The 23,433-nt window shown below is 47.7% G+C and overlaps 1 protein-coding gene across 1 annotated transcript in view; it reads left to right on the top strand.

Annotated features, from left to right (window-relative positions):
* LNX2 (ligand of numb-protein X 2) overlaps positions 1 to 23,433 on the top strand; it is a 188,595-nt gene that overhangs the window by 110,026 nt on the left and 55,136 nt on the right. Inside the window, exon 3 of the mRNA XM_073662469.1 lies at positions 10,757 to 11,001. Within this exon, the coding sequence (XP_073518570.1) occupies positions 10,757 to 11,001 (245 nt within the window). The remainder of the gene's footprint in view (positions 1 to 10,756; positions 11,002 to 23,433) is intronic.

The following is a 23,433-nucleotide window of genomic DNA, read 5'->3' as shown; positions in this document are numbered from 1 at the left end:
TCCAGCAATCACAGCCGGCTTCAGTGCTGTGCTTACAGTCTCAATAGAAACAAGCTTGTAAGCACTGAGCATGTTCGGCCTCCGCTGATACCCAGCACCAATGGTCAGTCCTTTTGGCAATGAGCCAAAAGCAATAAAAATACAATTGACAGACCAATAAAAGTCAACATTCAGGGTTATACAAATACTGATCTGTCCTTCTTGACCAGCCACAGAAATACACATACATTTACAAGTCAACATGAACACAATAGTGTATTTCTCTTGGCTTAACTAATCTAATCGTCTGGCTGATTAAGATTATAGACTGTATCGTCACAGGCAATATCAGGAGAATAGAGAGGAATTGTAATAAATAAGTAGTAAATTACAAAAGTGTTTCATAGAGGGAGGGCTGAGATCCAACATCAAGTCAAAAATGTATTTTTTCTAATAGTGACTTTATGATCACGATTACGATAACCTCATAGATCTGACTTTGATAAACAGTTGATCTATGGTTCATTTCTTATTCCCACAGGAGACTCTGGAGAGTAGGTCACCCTGAAATACATGTGATTCTGTACACTTCTATCTCGAAGAGTCTATTTGTGTAAGAGTTTCTATTTGTGTATTTAACGCAGCAGCACATAACGTATGTATCCACGCAGTTTTCTGTACCGTCAGCAGTTCTCTGTAGCAGCGCTTGCAGTGTTCTGTATGAGAATACCATTAATACTGAGAGAAGGCAGACAGCCGCTAGCGGTACTGAGCTTACTAAATACGTTGCATCTATATATTTAGAGCATATCTTTGTAACAGAACTGACGTAAAGTCACAATCTCTACACCAGGGCAAAAATTGATTAACGGCGGACAGTAGAGGTCATTGTGTTATAGGACATAGGGTCATTCACTGCTCACGACCTTCTTTGCTTCACTCTTCAGCTCGCAGAGTTTGATCTCCACTGTAGACACAAATTGCCAGAATTCCCCAGCCACCTATTATTATACTCCTAGTATGAACAGCGCAGTGTTACAGGTTACTTAAATTGTCTTCTAATCACTACTACTACAAATCCCAGAGAGATTTATTGTAAAGAATCGAGTAAGCAATTACTCGAATATTTCACAGAATTTTTTTTTATGCCTCTACTTTTTCTGCAGTCCCCTTCATAAAGTGAGTCCTCAGGGGTCATATTTCTATATTACTTTAAAGCTCAAGCTCTTAGTATAGTACTACCTATTATTTGCCCTATTAGCTTGTACCCTTTAAAGGGAAGCTGTCAGCAGGTTTTTGCTATCTGAGGGCACCATGAGGTAGGGGCTGAGACCCAGATCTCAGGGATGTGTCACTTATTAGGCTGCGTGCTGTTGTTTTCATGCAATGAATGTTTTATCACCAGGAGATTACCACTACCCAGACTAGCTCCCACGTTCTAAGTGGTCCGACTCCACCTCCTTCTCTGATAAGCTGCTCACTGTTAATAGACAAAGTACACAGAAAGCTGTTGTGTGGACGAGGTTAGCATTCTGAGCTCTGATTGTGTCACAACTGCTGAACCCAGTAAACTAAGTGACACATCACTGGAATCAGGGACTCTTTTCCTACATCTTGCTGCTCTCAGATGAGATACCTGCTGTTAAGGGGACGGTTGCAAACAACTTTATTAAATAATGGAAAGCAACCGAACCCGGGGTCCGCGATGCGGCCTGGAGGACTGCGGCCGAACACCTTCCGGGTGAGAAGGTAAAACAACCAACTTAAATAACAATCCCTTCCGTGTTACTGCACACTGGAACAGGAATAGGGATTCGCAGTATCTCCATTAATTGCACGAGAGATGTGTGATAAATAATGTATCTGTAGCCCTGTTTACTGCACAAGGACTACACAGCAGGCGCTAGGATGCGTGTGTGATACACGCCGGAGTATACATGCTCCCAGCCGGCGTGCTACCGGACTGACGAGTGTCTCTCCACGTGGCTTACAGGCGGTGCCAGGAATATGGCATCTGCAGACTGCTCGGGGTGTATGGCGACCCCTTTTTCGGAGCCAGACTGTCAGATGAAGCTACCTGCCTCCCTCCATCTAAGGCTGTCTATCCCCCGCTAAACCTGCCTGACCGAAGCTAAAGCACACGTGGAGCCCAAACGACCAAGCGTCCATACAACAACACCATCAGAGCGCGCCGCCATGTTTGTGGGCGGGCTATTTAAAGATTAAGCCCTGCCCACCGTCGCACTATTGGTGACGTCACCCGCGACCAATCAGGCGGTGCCAGGTCACCCCATCAGCTGACTCCCAAATCACCAATCACGGTCCGCCATGTCATGGGCATGCTCAGTGCAGTGAATCCTGGACTTAGGCTGTAGCAGCCCTGTTTCCCTCCACAACCTACGCCTCATGTTGCTAGGAATAAAGACCCAAGAGACAACTTGTACATCTTGTGCATCAGCTAGGCATTGGGACTGATGATGATGCTGAGCAGCATCACCCCTGGCTGATGTGAATGGGAGACCACAGAATCCACTGATGGTTCTGAACCCATTTCAAATCCAGCAAACACCTAACATTATCTCCCCTTCTAACATCCCCCTCCACTTGACACTCATTTTCCTCAACGAGCAGGGGAGCATGAATGTGGTCCACCGGTTCCCAGGGATGATCCTCAGATCCATGGCCCCTCCAGTGTACTGGGTAACCTTTTTTTCCACGAACCATCTTAGACCCCATAATAGCCTGCACCTCGAGATTATCACCCCTGGTTTCTGTAGCAGGTTGGGGTTCAGCGAGTTTTGTCAGGCCAACGGGTTTAAGGAGCGACACATGGAAAGTGTCGTGACTCCTCAGGTGTCGTGGTAACTGTAAACGGTACATTACAGGGTTTACTTGGGCCAAAATTTTGAAAGGACCAATAAAGCGGGGGGCAAACTTAGCAGATTCCCCGCGTACTTTAGTATTGCGAGCCATGAGCCACACTCTGTCGCCCGGATAGAATACGGGAGCAGGACGACAAAGATTGTCAGCCGACTCTCTCATTCGATTCTTGGAGGCCAATATAGCATCCTGGGTATGGTCCCAAACCTCCCGCGCCCCCAGAGCCAAATCTCTGACCCCAGGTTCCATAGAGGGAACTGGCATAGGAACCGGAACGCGCGGATATTAGCCATTATTCAGAAGAAGCGGAGTCAGATCTGTGGAGTCCGCCACGGGTAACGGGTGGAGAAGACCAGCTGGACTTTGACGGGATGATTTATCTCTCGCACAGGAGACACACGCAAGAACATATTCCTTAACGTCCTGGCGCCACCAGGGCCACCAATAGGACCGTTGAAGGAACTTTGTGGTACGTTTGACCCCAAAATGAGCTCCCATCTTAGGAACATGTGCCCAGGAGAGCACCTCATTTTGTAGATTAGGGGGAACGAACGTCCTCCCCGAAGGAACCTGGTTTAAGGACACTGGAGCCACCCTCCGCATACTTCCCGAAGGAATGGTGAGGCTGGGCTCGTCATCGTCCTCAGCCATATCCATGGACCGGGACAAAAGGTCTACCCGAGGGTTCTTTTTTACATAATCTGACAAGACCTGGGTCTCGGGGACAGACAGAGGATCTGTGCCGGGGACCGCATCGGTAGAAGGGTCAGAGACTACCCTCCGGGTGACTGTAGCCATACACTGAGACACACAATTCTCACTCCAGGAAGAAATTCTTCCCGTATTCCAGTCAATGTGTGGAGTGTGACAATGTAACCATGGAAGACCCAATAAGATAAGATAAGATATACTTTATTTATCCCGGAGGAAATTGCGGTATCACAGCAGCAGAACACAGATCTCGAACATGACACATATGATAACATAACATTTGGAATGCTTTAGACATTGCTTTTCAGACATTTGTTAAACACCCCCATAGCTGTTGGAACAAACGATCTCCTAACACCTCATCTAATCCACTGGGAATAATAAGAAAGGAGATAACCTCCCGGTGACCCTGAGGAAATGACATAGTGAGGGGAATCGACTGGTGGGTGATTTGCATGTCCAGGAGTGAACCGTTGACTACCCTAATGTTCATTGGTCTTGGCAGTAACTCTATAGGAATGGCATGCTTCTGGGAAAACATAGATGACAAAAAATTGCCATCGGCGCCAGAATCCACCCACGCCTTGGCAGTAACCATGGTTGCTCCGAAGAACAATGTCACCTTATACAACTCGTAATTTGGAGGAAGAAGCCCCAGAATCTAACACACCTCCTCCAACAGTGGTTAGACACACTCGTTTTTCCGACTGCTTGGAATCCTTATTAACGGAGTACTCCAAGAGATGTGCAGGTCGGGAACGAGAGGGGCTAGACTCAGTCCGGGATATATCCATAACCTCAGGCTCTGGGTCGGGAGTCGCGGGTTTGGAAATGGGTCTAGAGAAGGATGGTGCCAACCGACACTGAGGTCTGGGGACCTCCAGCTTTAACTTGTGTTCTGCATGACGCAAATCTATTCGGTTAGCGAGAGAGATTAACTCCTCCAGGGAGGTTGGAATCTCTCTGGTAGATAGAGATTTTTAATATGCCCAGCCAGACCCTTCCAAAACACCGGGATTAAAGACCGCTCAGACCAATCCAATTCAGCTGCTAAGGTTCTGAACTGGATGGCATAGTGGCTGGCGGTGACTGAACCCTGGACCAACGCAAGAATCTTAAGAGCCGTATCATGCGTGACCTGAGGACCTAGGAAGACATTTTTTAGGGCTGTAAGAAAGAGACCCGCATTAGCTACTACCGGGTCACTCTGCTCCCACAGGGGTGTAGCCCACATCAAGGCCCTGTGAGAAAGTAATGAAATGACAAAACCCACTTTGGCCCTTTCGGAGGGGAACCGTGCCTCCATCATCTCCAACTGAATGGAGCACAGATTAATAAAATCTCTGCAGGATTTGCTGTCACCAGAATTTTTTTCCGGGAGAGCAAAACGGGGTAATGGGGCAGTTGCAGCTGCCGCAGCATTCACCACAGCCAAGTTAAAAAGATTGGGTGCTTGAGAAGCTGCCTGGGTAGCTACTGCAGCGATATCAGCCACAGGGCCAGCTTGTTCCAGAGTCCTAAGTCTGGCCTCAAGTTGCTGTATATAGCGCTGCAGTTGCTGGTTGTCAGCCATGTTCGGCAAGACCCTGGCGCTCTGATACTGTTAAGGGGATGGTTGCAAACAACTTTATTAAATAATGGAAAGCAACCGAACCCGGGGTCCGCGATGCTGCCTGGAGGACTGCGGCCGAACACCTTCCGGGTGAGAAGGTAAAACAACCAACTTAAATAACAATCCCTTCCGTGTTACTGCACACTGGAACGGGAATAGGGATTCTCACTATCTCCGTTAACTGCACGAGAGATGTGTGATAAATAATGTATCTGTAGTCCTGTTTACAGCACAGGGACTACACAGCAGACGCTAGGATGCGTGTGTGATACACGCCGGCGTATACGAGCTCCCAGCCGGCGTGCTACCGGACTGAGGAGTATCTCTCCACGTGGCTTACAGGCGGTGCCAGGAATACGGCGTCTGCAGACTGCTCGGGGTGTATGGCGACCCCTTTGTTGGAGCCAGACTGTCAGACGAAGCTACCTGCCTCCCTCCATCTAAGGCTGCCTATCCCCCGCTAAACCTGCCTGACCGAAGCTAAAGCACACGTGGAGCCCAAACGACCAAGCGTCCACACAACAACACCATCACAGCTCAATGATCAGAGCCACCGCCATGTTGGTGGGCGGGCTATTTAAAGATTAAGCCCTGCCCACCGTCGCACTATTGGTGACTTCACCCGCGACCAATCAGGCAGTGCCAGGTCACCGGATCAGCTGACTCCCAAACCACCAATCACGGTCCGCCATGTCACGGGCATGCTCAGTGCAGTGAATCCTGGACTTAGGCTGTAGCAGCCCTGTTTCCCTCCGCAACCTACGCTTCATGTTGCTAGGAACAAAGACCCAAGAGATGCTGAGCAGCATCAGCCCCTGCTGGACCAGAATGGGGGACCACAGAATCCACTGATGGTTCTGAACCTATTTCAAATCCAGCAAACGCCTAACACCTGCTGACATATTCCCTTTAACGGTAGTACAAAGAATAGTACAGCTGAATATAGTGTTAGAGGGTTGCTCTTGAGCTTTACAATGGATGTGCTATTCTTAGATTAAATAATGTTTGATCACGAGAAAAGAAGGAAGGGGTCTGGCCTCTGGGACCCTCAGTCATTATCCCAATGAAGAGGCTTCCTGCAAGCACTGCGGGTCCTTCATTATTGACGATCCTTTAAAACAGAACTCCACCCAACCTTGATTAATTAATCTAACTTATCCCAAAATTAGGCAAGTAATGCTAAAGTCCAAGAGAACAAATCATTCACTTGATTGAACACATGGCTCAGCTGAATTACTGATGTGTTTTTTTAGGAAAGACTGTAGAAAACTGTTGACATCTCTGGCAGTGGCTTGTCTGAAAAGAGAACAAAAGAATCAAGTATTTGACTTCAATCTTTATCTGACCCGACATCATGAATGTGAACTTCCTGATCCTTATCTGACCTGACATCATGAATTCAGGCTGCCGATCCTTATCTGACCCAACATCATGAATGTGAACTTCCAGATCCTTATCTGACCCGACATCATGAATTCAAGCTGCCCGATCCTTATCTGACCCAACATCATGAATATGAACTTCCATATTCTTATCTGACCCGACATCATGAATTCAGGCTGCCCGATCCTTATCTGACCCGACATCATGAATGTGAACTTCCAGATCTTTATCTGACCTGACATTATGAATTCAAGCGGCCCGATCCTTATCTGACCCAACATCATGAATGTGAACTTCAAGATCCTTATCTGACCCGACATCATGAATTCAGGCTGCCGATCCTTATCTGACCCGACATCATGAATGTGAACTTCCAGATCTTTGTCTGACCTGACATCATGAATTAAAGCTGCCTGATCCTTATCTAACCCAACATCATGAATGTGAACTTCCAGATCTTTATCTGACCTGACATCATGAATTCAAGCTGCCCGATCCTTATCTGACCCAACATCATGAATGTGAACTTCCAGATCCTTATCTAACCCGACATCATGAATTCAAGCTGCCCGATCCTTATCTAACCCAACATCATGAATGTGAACTTCCAGATCCTTATCTAACCCAACATCATGAATGTGAACTTCCAGATCCTTATCTGACCCGACATCATGAATTCAAGCTGCCCGATCCTTATCTGGTTTGACATAATCCATTGGGGGAGAGTCAAGAGCCTCCCCATACACAGTGGATAATCGACTGGCCCCACCAAAATCAGGGGGTTCAATCTAATGTTTGAGTGTTTTAAAAGCTGGTTGTTTTGTGCATACTGCTAAATCAGAATTTACAGAACAAGAGGTCACACATTGTGATTTAATGAGGTGTAATACATATTAAATTTAGCTCTGGTGAATTGGCAAGTCCAGCTCTGCAATAGCTGTATACATGAAGGATGATTTATAAAGTTGTGATCTCTATAGAAATCAACGTTCATATCTAGACTGTGACTTAATGAGAGCTGCATTCCTCACAATGTGATTGATGTAATGTAAATCATCTAATCCTTCCGACACAAGAAAATATGTCAGATTGTGGTGTTACATAACATGAGACAATGTACTAGTTTATTTCAGGGTTATGTAATCACTTTACATTGCCAAACGAGTCTGGATTATCAGCCTAATTGATAGGAGGCTAGTAATCATTATGGCCCTGAACGGTGCAGCACTGCGCTTTCTTTTACAGTGGTTTATATCTTTTTCTTCTGCTCCTAGATGGGGCCACAATTAAGGCTATGTTCGCGTTTCATCCCACATTATGTGGCTCTGTTGGGACTAATGTCTGAAGCCCTGGAAAAAAAGATTCCAATATTTGCGCTAACAGGGTAGTTGACTATAATGATGCAGATGGAATTGCTGTATGCTCTGTCGGATATCATTTTCGGCCATATACGCCTAGTTGAGGTGGGCAGCAAGATGCAGTCAAGTACGTCTGTTTGAGATGGAGCCCACCTCAAATAGATGTATACGACCAAAACCAGTGGACTACAGAGCACACTCTGACTCCTTCTACATCATTATAGTCAATGGCTCCATCAGCACATACCTCCGAATCCCTTTTTCCAGGGCTTCAGACGGAAGTCCTGACGAAGCCACTGAAACGCGGTGTAAATTTAGCCTAAGATCATGACTCAATAGTTGAATGAGATGATTTTATCTAATTTAATTCTAAATCTGTAGATTTTTTCTGTGAAGGGGACGAACACTGACATGGGCATACTGAAAATTTTTGAAAAATGTATGGGCATAACAGATGTCGACAGCAAAGGTTTCAGATTGTGACATCTAGTTGAAAGTCCCATACAATTCCTTTAAGCTATGAGTTCAGAAGCTCCAGTCTATCCCAGTCTGTGGTCTGCATTTGGGTGCTTCTTTATATATTTTCTGAAAGTCCATTAGTATCCTCTGTTTTATTGGCTGTATTCTTGTTGAAACCCTTTACCTAAACAAGTTAATGTGCCTAGATTGGTCTGTCATGAAGATCCACCAAGATAGTTTTGTCTCCTTTTTGACATGTGATCTGAGAATTGAGAATCTTCTAATTAGATAATATAAGCTCTAAGGGTATGTTCACATTATGACTAGCGAGTCGTAAAAGAACTGTTGTTGCTTTACAACATAATTTGTGCCAGAAATCGTCAGGGTTATCTAAGGCAGACCCTCTGATTTTTGCTGGGACGTGCAGTTTGATATGCTACGTATTTGCCCACAGATTAAGATTTAACAGGACTGGTGTGCGTCGATTTTCTGCAGGAAGTCACTTAGGTTACCCATCACTCATTTTTTCCCAGCCACTTTTTTGCATGTAATATGCATTGATGTTCATGTGACAAAAACTTTGTGTACAGTGGCATACCACCAATGGGGGCAGGTAATGCAACTGTTATGGTGCCTATGAGCTGGGGGGCGGGGGTGGCATTACAGAATGGTTCTGACTACTACACCGCCAGCTTAGCATGTATCCACTTCTTCCGACTCCACAGTATGTGTGTAGTGTAAGTTTCTAGTCTAATTGGCTAGATGATGGGAATCCTTCTGTACCCTGATTGGGCCCTTGCAAAGTGATTGTGGGAATTTGGGTTAATTAATGGTTCCTAAGGGTGCAGAGTTGCTCAATATGGACATTTGGTCACATCTCCACTACGACCTGCTCCTGCGACGTCTTCTTCTGTTGCCAGACTCCGCTGTATTCATTCTGAAGGTGGCACTGATGATGGAAGAAACGTTGGAACCATAAGCTCTAGACGGTCTGTCTAGCCATTTTGTTTAGGTTGGCTGGGGCGGCCTGTAATACCATCCAATCTGACATACCGTGTGTGTATGTTGTCTAGCTGGAGTTATCAACTCCCTGCTTCAGTCAATTGGAGAGCACCACACCCTACTTAAGCTTCCAGCTTGCTCCTGGAAGCTGCCGATACAGCCTTGTGCTCCTCTGGTTTAGACCTGTCTGTCTAGCTCCTTGTTGTATCATTGTTTCTTGTTTTGACCTTGGATTGTGTTTCTGACTATTCTTACATATTCTGATTTTGTACTTTTCCTTCCCTCTTGGTTCTGACTAGGCTACCTGACCACCCTGCCTGCCTGCACCACCGAACAGCAGCTTATTCGATGGCCCCAGCCGAGTAGCTCCTGTTTACGTCCTGATCCCTGTACATGGGTTAAAGGGTGAAGGCCTGGGTTACTCCTGGGATCTACTTAGCTTAGTGGCTTGTGCCAACCCTGTCTGTAGTAGCCATTTTAGAGCTGCCAGGCGACCACTGACAGAACGTCATTGCAACTTTGCTATGGGGCTCCCGGATTTCAATATACGCCCCTAGTTATGTAAATATACCATTAAAGTAGAGGAACTTCTATTTCCTCATAGCAATGTTAGAAAAATTCCCTTTTATTCTTCGCACATATTTAATATAACTTAGTTCCCCATTAAGAATTCTGAAAGAAGTATTTTAAGCTTATGCTGGGAGAATCTGCAGGATTTGTATAAAAGAAAGGTTACGGGTCATATCTGAAGATCTGTGTAAGCTGTGCTCGCTCATTTTTTATTTTATCCTCAGGATAAGCGGAGGTGCGGATTATCTGAGGATTGATGTGTACAGAACGGAGAATAAAAATATAGATTCCGACAAAGCAGAAAATGAGATAAATGTACTAAAAGTATGTTATTTCCATCTCATTCTTCTTAAGTCTATTTCTCCCAGAAACGTATTTGTCTTGGAGACTTGTAATTGTTGGTAATTCTTTACCTTGAAAGCTTTGATCTGGATAATTTTGCCGGTGTGAAGTTTGTACATCCTACATGCTGCTGCCCTTGAGGAGCTGAGACTAAGCCTTGGTTAGTCCACAGGAACTGCAAGGGGATGAAGGAAACATAAGCCAAACACTTCTGCTCTGGTGGAAAAACCATGGTAGGGGTCTCACTTTGCTATGGAGCCCCCTCTCCTTTATATATGCCAATGGAATTGTTAAGTTGTTTGCTCAACATGTTTCTACCCAATGGGGTTTACTGGGGAAAAATTGTGTTTGTCCTGGGAAACACCTCACTGTGTGCTTCTCTTGAATGTAACAAACCAAATAAAGTAGATTGATAAAGATACGCATAGGTAACTATTAAAGCCTATCATATGTTTTCTAGATGTCCAGGAGCATCACACAGAAGACAAGTATTGGACCAGAGAAGAGCCAGCAAGCTGCAAATAGAGATTGAAGGAGAAAATGGCCCCGGTGTGATTGATCATCCAGCTGCTGTTTCTCCGGATGTAGACAAAGGAACTGGACCCGCACTGCTGGAAAGAAACATCACCCCAACTGTGCTGCCTTTGTGGTCAGATGACCAGGGATTTGATAACCCTGCCTTCGAGGAGAGCACCGTATCTGACAGTATGTATATTAAACCATCAATGTGGCTAATATTAGGGCTGGGAAATATCATGAACTAGGTTGTCTTGCATAGGAAAAAAGAAGGTAGACAAGGACAAGGTAAGATATTTACTTGTCTGTTGCAGATCACACCAGGATCTGCACTAATTATAATCAATGTCTTCAGTATGTGGCCTCTTTCATTTGGCTCATGTCCTCTCAACTCCATACAAAAGAAGTGTTATGGGGTTGGGTAGACAGTCCTGTGCTGCTTGCATAAAAGTTCTCGTTAGAGGAGTAGACAGCTCTCCTATTGTTTTTTACCTACAATTTTTCTTTGCAAACAACATTTTTTCATTGTTTTTAATTTATGTTGGATCCTACCTGCTCTTTAAATTTGTAGTCTTTAAGTCCAGGAGAGGCATGTTTGACTAATATTAGATTTAGGGTCCCATCAAAGAAAACTCACCTTGTCATGGCTGATGGGGGCGCTCATAATTGCCCCTGGATATTCAGAAAGAAAACACAGGAATAGGATTAGTTTTACAACCCCTGGCAAAAATTATGGAATCTCCAGGCTCGGAGGATGTTCATTCAGTTGTTTAATGTTGTTGAAAAAAAGCAGATCACAGACATGGCACAAAACTAAAGTCATTTCAAACGACAGCTTTGGGGCTTTAAGTAACACTAAAAGAAATCAAGACAAAAAATGTGGTACTCATTAAGGGTAATTTTTTTCAGACCAAGCAGAGGGAAAAAATTATGGAATCACTCAATTCTGAGGAAAAAATTATGGAATCATGAAAAGCAAACACACAAAAGAACACTCCAATACATCACTAGTATTTTGTTGCACCACCTCTAACTTTAATAACAGCTTGCAGTCTCTGAAGCATGGACTTAATGAGTGACAAACAGTACTCTTCATCAATCTGGCTCCAACTTTCTCATATTGCTGTTGCCAGATCAGCTTTGCAGGTGGGAGCCTTGTCATGGACCATTTTCTTCAACTTCCACCAAAGATTTTCAATTGGATTGAGATCCGGACTATTTGCAGGCCATGACATTGACCTTATGTGTCTTCTTTCAAGGCATGTTTTCACAGTTTTTGCTCTATGGCAGGATGCAGTATCATCTTGAAAAATGATGTCATCATCCCCAAACATCCTTTCAATTAATGGGATAAGAAAACTTGGGCATTTATTGAAGATGCAATGACAGCCATCTCCCCAGTGCCTTTACCTGACATGCAGCCCCATATCATCAATGACTGTGGAAATTTGCATGTTCTCGTCATGCAGTCATCTTTATAAATCTCATTGGAACGGCACCAAATAAAAGTTCCAGCATCATCACCTTGCCCAATGCAGATTCGCGATTCATAACTGAATATGACTTTCATCCAGTCATCCACAGTCCACGATTGCTTTTCCTTAGCCCATTGTAATCTTGTTTTTTTCTGTTTAGGTGTTAATGATGGCTTATGTCTAGCTTTTCTGTATGTAAATCCCATTTCCTTTAGGCGGTTTCTTACAGTTCGGTCACAGACTTTGACTCCAATTTTCTCCCATTTGTTCCTCATTTGTTTTGTTGTGCATTTCCTGTTTTGGAGACATATTGCTTTAAGTTTCCGGTCTTGACGCTTTGATGTCTTCCTTAGTCTACCAGTTTGTTTGCCTTTAACAACCTTCCCATGCTGTTTGTATTTGGTCCAGATTTTAGACATAGCTGACTGTGAACAACCAACATCTTTTGCAACATTTAATGATGATTTACCTTCTTTTAAGAGTTTGATAATCCTCTCCTTTGTTTCAATGGACATCTCTCGTGTTGGAGCCATGATTCATGTCAGTCCAGTTGGTGCAACAGCTCTCCAAGGTGTGATCACTCCTTTTTAGATGCAGACTAATGAGCAGATCTAATTTGATGCAGGTGTTAGTTTTGGAAATGAAAATTTACAGGGTGAGTCCATAATTTTTTCCTCAGAATTGAATGATTCCATAATTTTTTCCCTCTGCTTGGTCTGAAAAAAATTACCCTTACTGAGTACCACATTTTTAATCTTGATTTCTTTTAGTGTTTTTTAAAGCCATAAAGTTGCCATTGGAAATGAATTTAGTTTTGTGCCATGTCTGTGATCTGCTTTTTTTCAACAACATTAAACAACTGAATGAACATCCTCCGAGCCCGGTGATTCCATAATTTTTGCCAGGGGTTGTAAAACTGTGAAGCAGTCATGTGTACGGGGGAGTCAGGAGAGATAGCTGTCTGCCGACAGCTATCTCATATGTAAGGCAGCTTTAGACATCCATCACCGGCATTATTACTTATAGATTATAATAGAATTCATTTAACGGATATTCACAATAGGCTATTGAAAACATGATGTATCCATTAAACAGTTGCCTGTGATGAATTCCATCCAGTGGCATCCGTCACCCATATCATGGTACCATTTAAAGGGTACGTTTTTTTACATGATCCTGTGCACAAAATAGTATAGTCTGGTGTGCTATTACATACTTTATTTTTTGCTGTATATTGACATACAGTACAGACCAAAAGTTTGGACACACCTTCTCATTTAAAGATTTTTCTGTATTTTCATGACTATGAAAATTGTACATTCACACTGAAGGCATCAAAACTATGAATTAACACATGTGGAATTATATAGTTAACAAAAAAGTGTGAAACAACTGAAAATATGTCTTATATTCTAGGTTCTTCAAAGTAGCCACCTTTTGCTTTGATGACTGCTATGCACACACTTGGCATTCTCTTGATGAGCTTCAAGAGGTAGTCACTGGAAATGGTCTTCCAACAATCTTGAAGGAGTTCCCAGAAATGCTTAGGACTTGTTGGCCCTTTTGCCTTCACTCTGCAGTCCAGCTCACCCCAAACTATCTCGATTGGGTTCAGGTCTGGTGACTGTGGAGGCCAGGTCATCTGGCGTAGCACCCCATCACTCTCCTTCTTGGTCAAATAGCCCTTACACAGCCTGGGGGTGTGTTTGGGGTCATTGTCCTGTTGAAAAATAAATGATGGTCCAACTAAACGCAAACTGGATGGAATAGCATGCCACTGCAAGATGCTGTGGTAGCCATGCCGGTTCAGTATGCCTTCAATTTTGAATAAATCCCCAACAGTGTCACCAGCAAAGCACTCCCACACCATCACACCTCCTCCTCCATGCTTCACGGTGGGAACCAGGCATGTAGAGTCCATCCGTTCACCTTTTCTGCGTCGCACAAAGACACGGTGGTTGGAACCAAAGATCTCAAATTTGGACTCATCAGACCAAAGCGCAGATTTCCACTGGTCTAATGTCCATTCCTTGTGTTCTTTAGCCCAAACAAGTCTCTTCTGCTTGTTGCCTGTCCTTAGCAGTGGTTTCCTAGCAGCTATTTTACCATGAAGGCCTGCTGCACAAAGTCTCCTCTTAACAGTTGTTGAAGAGATGTGTCTGCTGCTAGAACTCTGTGTGGCATTGACCTGGTCTCTAATCTGAGCTGCTGTTAACCTGCGATTTCTGAGGCTGGTGACTCAGATAAACTTATCCTCAGAAGCAGAGGTGACTCTTGGTCTTCCTTTCCTGGGGCGGTCCTCATGTGAGCCAGTTTCTTTATAGCGCTTGATGGTTTTTGCAACTGTACTTGGGGACACTTTCAAAGTTTTCCCAATTTTTCGCACTGACTGACCTTCATTTCTTAAAGTAATGATGGCCACTCGTTTTTCTTTACTTAGCTGCTTTTTTCTTACCATAACACAAATTCTAACAGTCTATTCAGTAGGACTATCAGCTGTGTATCCACCAGACTTCTGCACAACACAACTGATGGTTCCAACCCCATTTATAAGGCAAGAAATCCCACTTATTAAACCTGACACGGCACACCTGTGAAGTGAAAACCATTTCCGGTGACTACCTCTTGAAGCTCCTCAAGAGAATGCCAAGAGTGTGTGACGCGCCCCTGGGCCTGCTGTGTCGCGCAGCGTCTCGTGCACGGGGGCTTACCCGGAACCGGATCAGATGAGGGTTGTAGTCTCCGAGTGGCGGGGACCCGGTCCGTGCCCAGGGAGTCAAACTCAGTGTGTGGCAGTCTTGATAGGTGTTATTTGAGTGTCGACTACGCCACCCGTTGATTTGCAGCTATGGAGCTGCCGCTGCAGGGCAGACCGCTGAGGCCGGTGTAGAATTGTGCAGCGTGATAGTATAACCCCCAACGGGAGGGGTATGGCCTCAGGGCAGCCGACGTGGAAGGTGGGGGTAGCAGGAACCACTAAGAGACGGTGCGGTGTAATTCAGGGTCTTTACTGGTAACAACGATAGACCCTCCCGGAGTACTTGCTAGCGAACGGGGCCTGGTCAGTCCTTGAGCAGATGGGATCTCCCCTGGCCAGGCGGAGTTGTAGGCCTCCCAAACTGACTGCACTCTTCTGGCTACCTTGCTAGAAGCGGATATAAGTAGCCCACGTCCCTGAGTGTGCCGTGTGGTGCTCACCCGTATGGCCGGTGACTCGGGGCCTTCTAATGGCTTCCGCTCCACGATGGCGGTGCTGGTCCCACGCGTGTGACCTTGCCTTCGGGTTTCTGGGCCTGAGGACCTGAAATCCCCTGCCGGTCGGCTTCTGCTGCTGGGTAAGAGTTAGTCCCCACAGCCTCGGACGCCGGGTCCGGTAAGAAAGCTTCTCAGTCAGGGCGAGCTCTGCAGCTGCCAGCCCCTGACTCGTAGTAGTATTGCTCCCACTGAGCTTCTGCTGTTTCTTCCTATGACTGTTTCTCGTCTCTACTCTCCTAGACTCCTAACCCTGCCTCAGCCCCGGGTTTATATAGGGGAAGTTCTTCCCCTCCCAAGACTGGGCAGGAGGTGTGGCATGCACAGGATCCCACCTGCTCTCAGACATAACATTACATTACTGTGGAAACCAGACCCCTGGGGTGCCACATTCCCCCCTAGTGAAATTTAGTACTCCGGGACTAAACATATTTTAGAAAAACATAACAAGATATAACAACAATAATAGTACAATAAGAAGAAACACATAAAGGTGGTCACGGCATGTCCGTAACCGGGTGCAGTCTTTGAAGAAAAGCAAGGTGTCCATTTCACCAAAACAGGGAGACGTAACCAGGTAGGGGTTTGTCCTGCCCCGAGTCCTTAACAGTCTTTAGTCCGTCCTGGGTTACGCTCCAACTATGTACAAAGGATTCCCGGTAAATCTACCAAGGACTCCTACAAATAACTAGAAACACAAAATTATACACAAGCAACAATACACAGGTAAACATAAATAAAACAATTTATACACTTCAAATCCTCCAACGTGCGGGTAACTGGCCTCTAGTGGCCCTAGTGGACCTACGGAGCTGACTGTCTAGCCCTGAACTACAGGGTGTAGGAGCTGTCAAGGGTAAACTGGGCAGCTGTCTACCGGCTCTTTGGCTCACTAGGGATATGGCAGGCTCACTGCAAGCAGAGGGTTGATCCTCCTGGTCTGCGGGTGTGGGGTCTTCTGCCTCCTGGACCGGCTGTTCTTCCAGCTCTACCTGTTGCTCCATAGGTGCTTGGGATGCTGGTTGGAGGAAGGTGAGTACGGGTACCACAACTGCACCATTGACTTGAGTCCAAGACCGAGGGAAGTCCCCGAGCACAGTACTAACCATATCTTCCCTTTCCTCTACGGGTCGATGGTCTTCTTGTTCCTCTTCAGGGTTCCTCAGTTGTTCGGGACACTTCTTCAGGTGGTCCCGGGATACAATGGCTGTGGTTTCCCCTCTGTCTTTACTGATGGTACAAACCTTCGGGTTCTCGTGGCTTGAGGGCAGTACGGTGTACGGGTCCTTCTCCCACTGGTCGTCCAACTTGTGGAGCCGTCTCTTCCTCTTCAAGACCTGCTCTCCGGGTACCAGGGGAACAGCGGGAGCATACTGGTTGTAAGTTTTCTCTTGTCTTTTCCTAGCCTGACAGAGACTTCGCTCCACGCTCTCCTGTACTCTCCGGTACTGCTGCTGCCTCTCTGTGTCCCAGTCTGCTTCTGGTGAAGTGTCCTCGGGTGTCAGGACTCCCATTTCCTGGTCAACAGGTAACTTACCAGGTCTTGCCCTCATTAGGTAAGCCGGGGTACAGTTGGTGGAACCTACCGGGATGTGGTTGTATAGGTCCACCAGATCGGGCAACTTCTCAGGCCACAGACTGCGTTCTTCCAGGGGCAACGTTTTTAGAAGATCCATTACCACCTGGTTCATTTTCTCACAAAGTCCATTAGTTTGCGGATGGTAGGGTGTCGTCCTTATCTTCCGGCAGCCATACAGATTGCAGAATTCCTGGAAGACCTCCGCTTCAAAGGCAGGTCCCTGGTCCGTCAGCACTTGGTCCGGGTACCCGTGTGGACGGCAGAAGTGCTGCTGGAAGGCTCTAGCTGCTGTTTGAGCCGTTAAGTCCTTGACGGGGACGACAACCAAGAACCGGGAGTAATGATCCACGATGGTTAACGCGTAGACGTAGCCACTTCTGCTTGGGGTCAGTTTTACATGATCCATGGCTACCAGTTCCAACGGTTGCCAGGTGACGATGGACTGCAGGGGAGTCTTCTGGCTGGCACGGTCCTTCCTTCTCAGGTTGCACGGGCCACAGTCTCTGCACCACTTCTCAATGGTTCCCCTCATGCCTACCCAGTGGAATCGCTCGCGCAGCAGGAACTCCAGCTTCTTCCACCCGAAGTGTCCAGCTCCGTCGTGGTATGCCTCCATCACCATGGCTGCGTCTCTTCGTGGCACCACTACTTGCCAGAGTAGTTCATGCGTCCGGGAGTTAACCATTCTGCGGCACAACTTCCCCTTGTAAAGGAACAGTCGACTCTTCTCTGCCCATAGTTGTTTGGCTTCCTCCGGATCTTCTCCTTCGTCCGGCAGGTTGGGCATCCTGGACAGGGCGTCCGCGTTGGTATTGGAGCGTCCGGCCCGGTATTTGATTGTGAACTCGTAGTTGGACAGACGGGCCATCCACCTCTGTTCCAGGGCACCGAGTCTTGCCGTGTCCAGGTGTGTCAACGGGTTGTTATCCGTGTACACGGTGAACCGGGAAGAAGCGAGGTAATGCTTAAAGCGCTCGGTGACTGCCCATACTACGGCCAGGAACTCTAGCTTAAATGAGCTGTAATTCTCGGGGTTCCTTTCGGTGGGTCGCAGCTTTCGGCTGGCGTAGGCGATTACTCGTTCCTTCCCCTGCTGGATCTGGGACAGTACGGCTCCTAGCCCGATGTTACTGGCGTCGGTGTAGAGGATAAAGGGCTGGCTATAATCCGGGTACGCCAGGATTTTGTCCCCCGTGAGGGCCATCTTCAGCTGGCGGAAGGACTCTTCTTCCAGCTCCTCCCATTTGAAGGGCGGCTTCTGGTTCTTGGCCTTCCGGGACTGGCCTATCAGGAGGTCCTGCATAGGTGCTGCCTTTTTGGTGAAACCGGGAATAAACCTTCGGTAGTAGCCTACCAACCCGAGGAATTGCCGCACTTCTTTTACGCTGGAGGGGCTTGGCCATTCCTTAATTGCGGTGATCTTATCAGGGTCGGGAGCCACTCCGTCAGCGCTCACCACGTGTCCCAGGTACTGCACCTTTGGTTTCAGGAGGTGACACTTGGAGGGTTTCACCTTTAGGCCGTAACTCGCCAGAGCTTCGAACACTTCCGCCAGGTGTTTCAGGTGGTCCTCATACGTCTTGGAATATACGATGACATCGTCCAGGTACAACAGGACCGTCTCGAAGTTTCTGTGGCCCAGACAACACTCCATTAGTCGTTGGAAGGTTCCGGGTGCGTTACAAAGTCCAAACGGCATACAGGTAAACTCGCTAAGTCCCATCGGGGTGGTGAATGCGGTCTTCTCCCGGTCCGCCTCTGCTACAGGAACCTGCCAGTACCCGCTAGTGAGATCCAAGGTAGAGAAGAAGTTAGCAGATCTTAAAGCAGCCAAAGACTCCTCTATCCTTGGTAAAGGGTACGCATCCTTGTGTGTGATACGATTGATTTTCCGGTAATCTACACACATCCTCATAGTGTTGTCTTTCTTTTTGACTAAAACTAGTGGGGCTGCCCAAGGGCTACAGATATCCCGGATTACCCCAGCCTCCTTCATGTCTCTAAGCATCCCCTTGGCGTGTTGGTAATGTGCAGGGGGTACGGGTCGATACCTCTCTTTTATGGGAGGATGATCTCCCGTGGGGATGCGGTGTTCTACCCCCTTAACTCGCCCGAAGTCTAACGGGTGTTTACTAAACACTCTCTCATACTCTTGAACCACCTGGTAGACTCCCTGTTTCTGGTGGGAGGGAGTGGAGTCAGTTCCCAAGTGTAGTTGCTGACACCAATCCTCCATTACTTTCTTAGAGCCGTTACCTTCCTCCGGGTGAGATGGAGGCAAGGGTTCCACAGACTGTATAGAGTTTTGGTTGATGGTATATAATTTGGCTAGCGTGGCATACCGGGGTAGGTATACTTCCCTCTTCCCGATATTTATTAGGCGAACGGGCACCCTCCCATGGCGTACATTAACCACCCCCCGTGCTGTCAAAATGGTGGGCCTACTGTCTGAGTAAACTGGTTCTACCATTGCCTGGTAATCCCTACCTCTCGGACCAATAGCTGCCCGGCACCAAATCATCATTTCACTTTTTGGGGGCATGGCAATAGGGAAAGGGTCACACATTCTTACGCTACCAATCTCACCGCCGGAGAGTTCCACCTGTTGCCGTCGCATCAGTGCCCGGATCTCTTTCTGGAGCACTCGCTGCTCGCCGGAGCTGGCGTTCTTGGCAACCTGTTGTAAAAGGAAAATCACCTCTGCAAGACAATTTTCAATTACATTAGTTCCTAGCGTTATCTTTGGGTGACTCTCGTGTTTGTCAATGTCTACAATAATCAGTCCCTGTGCTGCCAGTTCGACTCTACCAATTTTAATGGTCGCCTCTTTAAATCCGATCTGTGGCACGGGCTGACCATTGCTGGCGATGATACTCAAGTCGTCGTCAGGGTAGCGGGTTATATCCGAGTCATTCCAGTACTGCTTAAAGAGAACGTACGGGATGGTGGTGACCTGTGACCCGGTGTCCAGTAGGGCACTCATGGGAATGCCATCCAGTACCACAGGCAAGACTGGACGTCCTCCCACATATCTGTCGCGCCAGTTCGATGGGCCTGGTGATCTTTTTCCTGGGGGTTGGCCCTCTACCCCAGGTTGTGCCCGTTTAAAGAACAGTACCTTGCCATATGTCCGGGTTGATTGCAGCGGCGGCAGATGGGTCGTCCGTCTTCGCTGTATCGATCACTGGGTCTTCCTCTGGCCGGTGGGGTCCTCCTTGGTCGACGCCACGGGATGTCCTCCGGTTCAGATGCCAGCTGGATCTTCCCTGGGGTGGAAACCTGTAAAGACTGCACAGTTCGGGTTAGCGCGGCAACGCTCTTAGCTAGCTCTTGGACCTGATGGTGTAGGTCTGGAGCCGGGTCATTGTCCCAAGCCTGCGCATCAGCTCCCACAGGCCCTGCCGACAAGGGCGCCGCCTCCTGGTGGTAAGGGATAGCTGGGCGCCTGTGGGTCACAACGCCACCCGGTGCCGGTTCTCGGAGCACCCGGATGGCTCTGTCCTTGAACTGTGCAAAGCCCAGATGGGGATCCTGTAAGGCCATCGCCCGCAACTGGGTTCGGTGGGCATTACATTATAGTCCCTCTATAAATTGTTCGGTCAACAGCCTGTCCTCGTTTCCCACTCCATCAGGGTCGGTCTGCTTAATGGCCCTCAGGGCCTCCTGTAGGTTTAGTGCATAGTCCCTTATACTCTCATGCGCTCGCTGCTGGCACCCGTAGAATCTAAGCTTAATCTCGGCTGAGGTGCGGGTATCAAAGGTATCCTTCAGCCGGGTTAGTATCCCTGCGACAGTCTTCCTCCCAGGTGGCCAGGATTTTACTTCCCTTTTGGCTGCCCCGGTTAGTTGGGCCACCAGAATGCTCACTTTTTGCTCTTCTGTGAGGGGGTACACCTGGAAGAGGCTATGCAGCTTTTCTCTAAAGTCATGCAGGGTATGTGACTCCCCTGAGTACTGGGGTAGCCAAGCTGCTCCCGGGATATAGGGCATGGTGAAGGGCATAACTGCAGCAGCGGTGGCGCTGGCGGGGGTTGAGGCAGTGAAGCTCTCCTCCGCATCCGACATCTTCCTCCCCCTAGTGGACCGTGGCCTACCTTGCGATGATCCTGTTCCGTAGACCGCGGCTTCGCAGTAGATCGTCAGGGTTGAGGACCTTCCGTCGCGCTCCGGTGACGTCGGCGTCTGCTGGGCTCCTTCCAGGACCTTACGCAACGTCCGGACGTGAGGCGGGGCTTCAGTTCTCGCGCGCTTTCGGAGTCCACGCCCCTCTTCTTCCCGCGCGGCGTCCTCAAGATGGCGTCCAATGGCGGGAAAACTCCACGGATGGCGGGAAGAAGGCCGAAGATGGCGCCGGATGGCGGGAAAACTTCGCGGATGGCGGGAAGAAGGCAGAAGATGGCGCCGGATGGCGGGAAACCTCACTACTGGTAAGTTTGAACAGTCTTTGCTTTTCAGGCACGCAGTACCCGGTGGTTGCGGGCACGAAATCCTGCCGACTACGCCAAAGTTGACGCGCCCCTGGGCCTGCTGTGTCGCGCGTCTCGCGCACGGGGGCTTACCCGGAACCGGATCAGATGAGGGTTGTAGTCTCCGAGTGGCGGGGACCCGGTCCGTGCCCAGGGAGTCAAACTCAGTGTGTGGCAGTCTTGATAGGTGTTATTTGAGTGTCGACTACGCCACCCATTGATTTGCAGCTATGGAGCTGCCGCTGCAGGGCAGACCGCTGAGGCCGGTGTAGAATTGTGCAGCGTGATAGTATAACCCCCAACGGGAGGGGTATGGCCTCAGGGCAGCCGACGTGGAAGGTGGGGGTAGCAGGAACCACTCAGAGACGGTGCGGTGTAATTCAGGGTCTTTACTGGTAACAACGATAGACCCTCCCGGAGTACTTGCTAGCGAACGGGGCCTGGTCAGTCCTTGAGCAGATGGGATCTCCCCTGGCCAGGCGGAGTTGTAGGCCTCCCAAACTGACTGCACTCTTCTGGCTACCTTGCTAGAAGCGGATATAAGTAGCCCACGTCCCTGAGTGTGCCGTGTGGTGCTCACCCATATGGCCGGTGACTCGGGGCCTTCTAATGGCTTCCGCTCCACGATGGCGGTGCTGGTCCCACGCGTGTGACCTTGCCTTCGGGTTTCTGGGCCTGAGGACCTGAAATCCCCTGCCGGTCGGCTTCTGCTGCTGGGTAAGAGTTAGTCCCCACAGCCTCGGACGCCGGGTCCGGTAAGAAAGCTTCTCAGTCAGGGCGAGCTCTGCAGCTGCCAGCCCCTGACTCGTAGTAGTATTGCTCCCACTGAGCTTCTGCTGTTTCTTCCTATGACTGTTTCTCGTCTCTACTCTCCTAGACTCCTAACCCTGCCTCAGCCCCGGGTTTATATAGGGGAAGTTCTTCCCCTCCCAAGACTGGGCAGGAGGTGTGGCATGCACAGGATCCCTGACCAAAGGACCTCCCACCTGCTCTCAGACATAACATTACATTACTGTGGAAACCAGACCCCTGGGGTGCCACATGTGCAAAGCAGTCATCAAAGCAAAAGGTGGCTACTTTGAAGAACCTAGAATATAAGACATATTTTCAGTTGTTTCACACTTTTTTGTTAAGTATATAATTCCAGATGTGTTAATTCATAGTTTTGATGCGTTCAGTGTGAATGTACAATTTTCAGTCATGAAAATACAGAAAAATCTTTAAATGAGAAGGTGTGTCCAAACTTTTGGTCTGTACTGTATATCAGCTGGATGGAGGTGAAGAGGAACCTCTTTAGGCCTCCTTCTGATTGATTCACCCAGAGTAAAAAGTATCCAAGGCTTCGGATATCTCCCTCAATAAACTTCTTTATTAATTACAGCACATCGAGAAAATTGCGACGTTTCGGCCACAAACGGCTTTTATGAAGCCATATCAAAAAGGAAACCTTAGATATGACTGATTAGCCCTTTGTAGCAATACAGCGTACATCACCCTTTACAATATACATCAAGAGCTCTCACTAAGTGTACGATAAATGTAGCAGAAAAAAACAATGTGAATCCAACCTATAGACCCCCATAAACAATAGATAGCCAAATGACCAGCTCCTGATTCGTCCAAACACAGGAGCACTCGGCTGATGATAGAGCCACTGCCAGACTCTTTTATCTGCCATAGAACAAAAGGATCGTCAGTCCAAAACCAGACAGACCGGATCCTCCTCTCCACCGATATCGGGGGCCTATTCTCCTAACAACTGTGTTAATTTTAGGTCACCATGTTGAAATTTGGTTGCCCCAAAGCAGCAGTGATTTGATAAAATTACCATAACTCAATGTTATTCTAC

The sequence above is a fragment of the Phyllobates terribilis genome, unplaced genomic scaffold (genome assembly GCF_046119375.1).
Source record: "Phyllobates terribilis strain yellow unplaced genomic scaffold, ASM4611937v1 Scaffold_2__4_contigs__length_985480577, whole genome shotgun sequence".
Taxonomy (NCBI): domain Eukaryota; kingdom Metazoa; phylum Chordata; class Amphibia; order Anura; family Dendrobatidae; genus Phyllobates; species Phyllobates terribilis.
The sequence above is the reverse complement of the archived record's forward strand: the minus strand, read 5'-3'. Positions and strand labels throughout refer to the sequence as shown.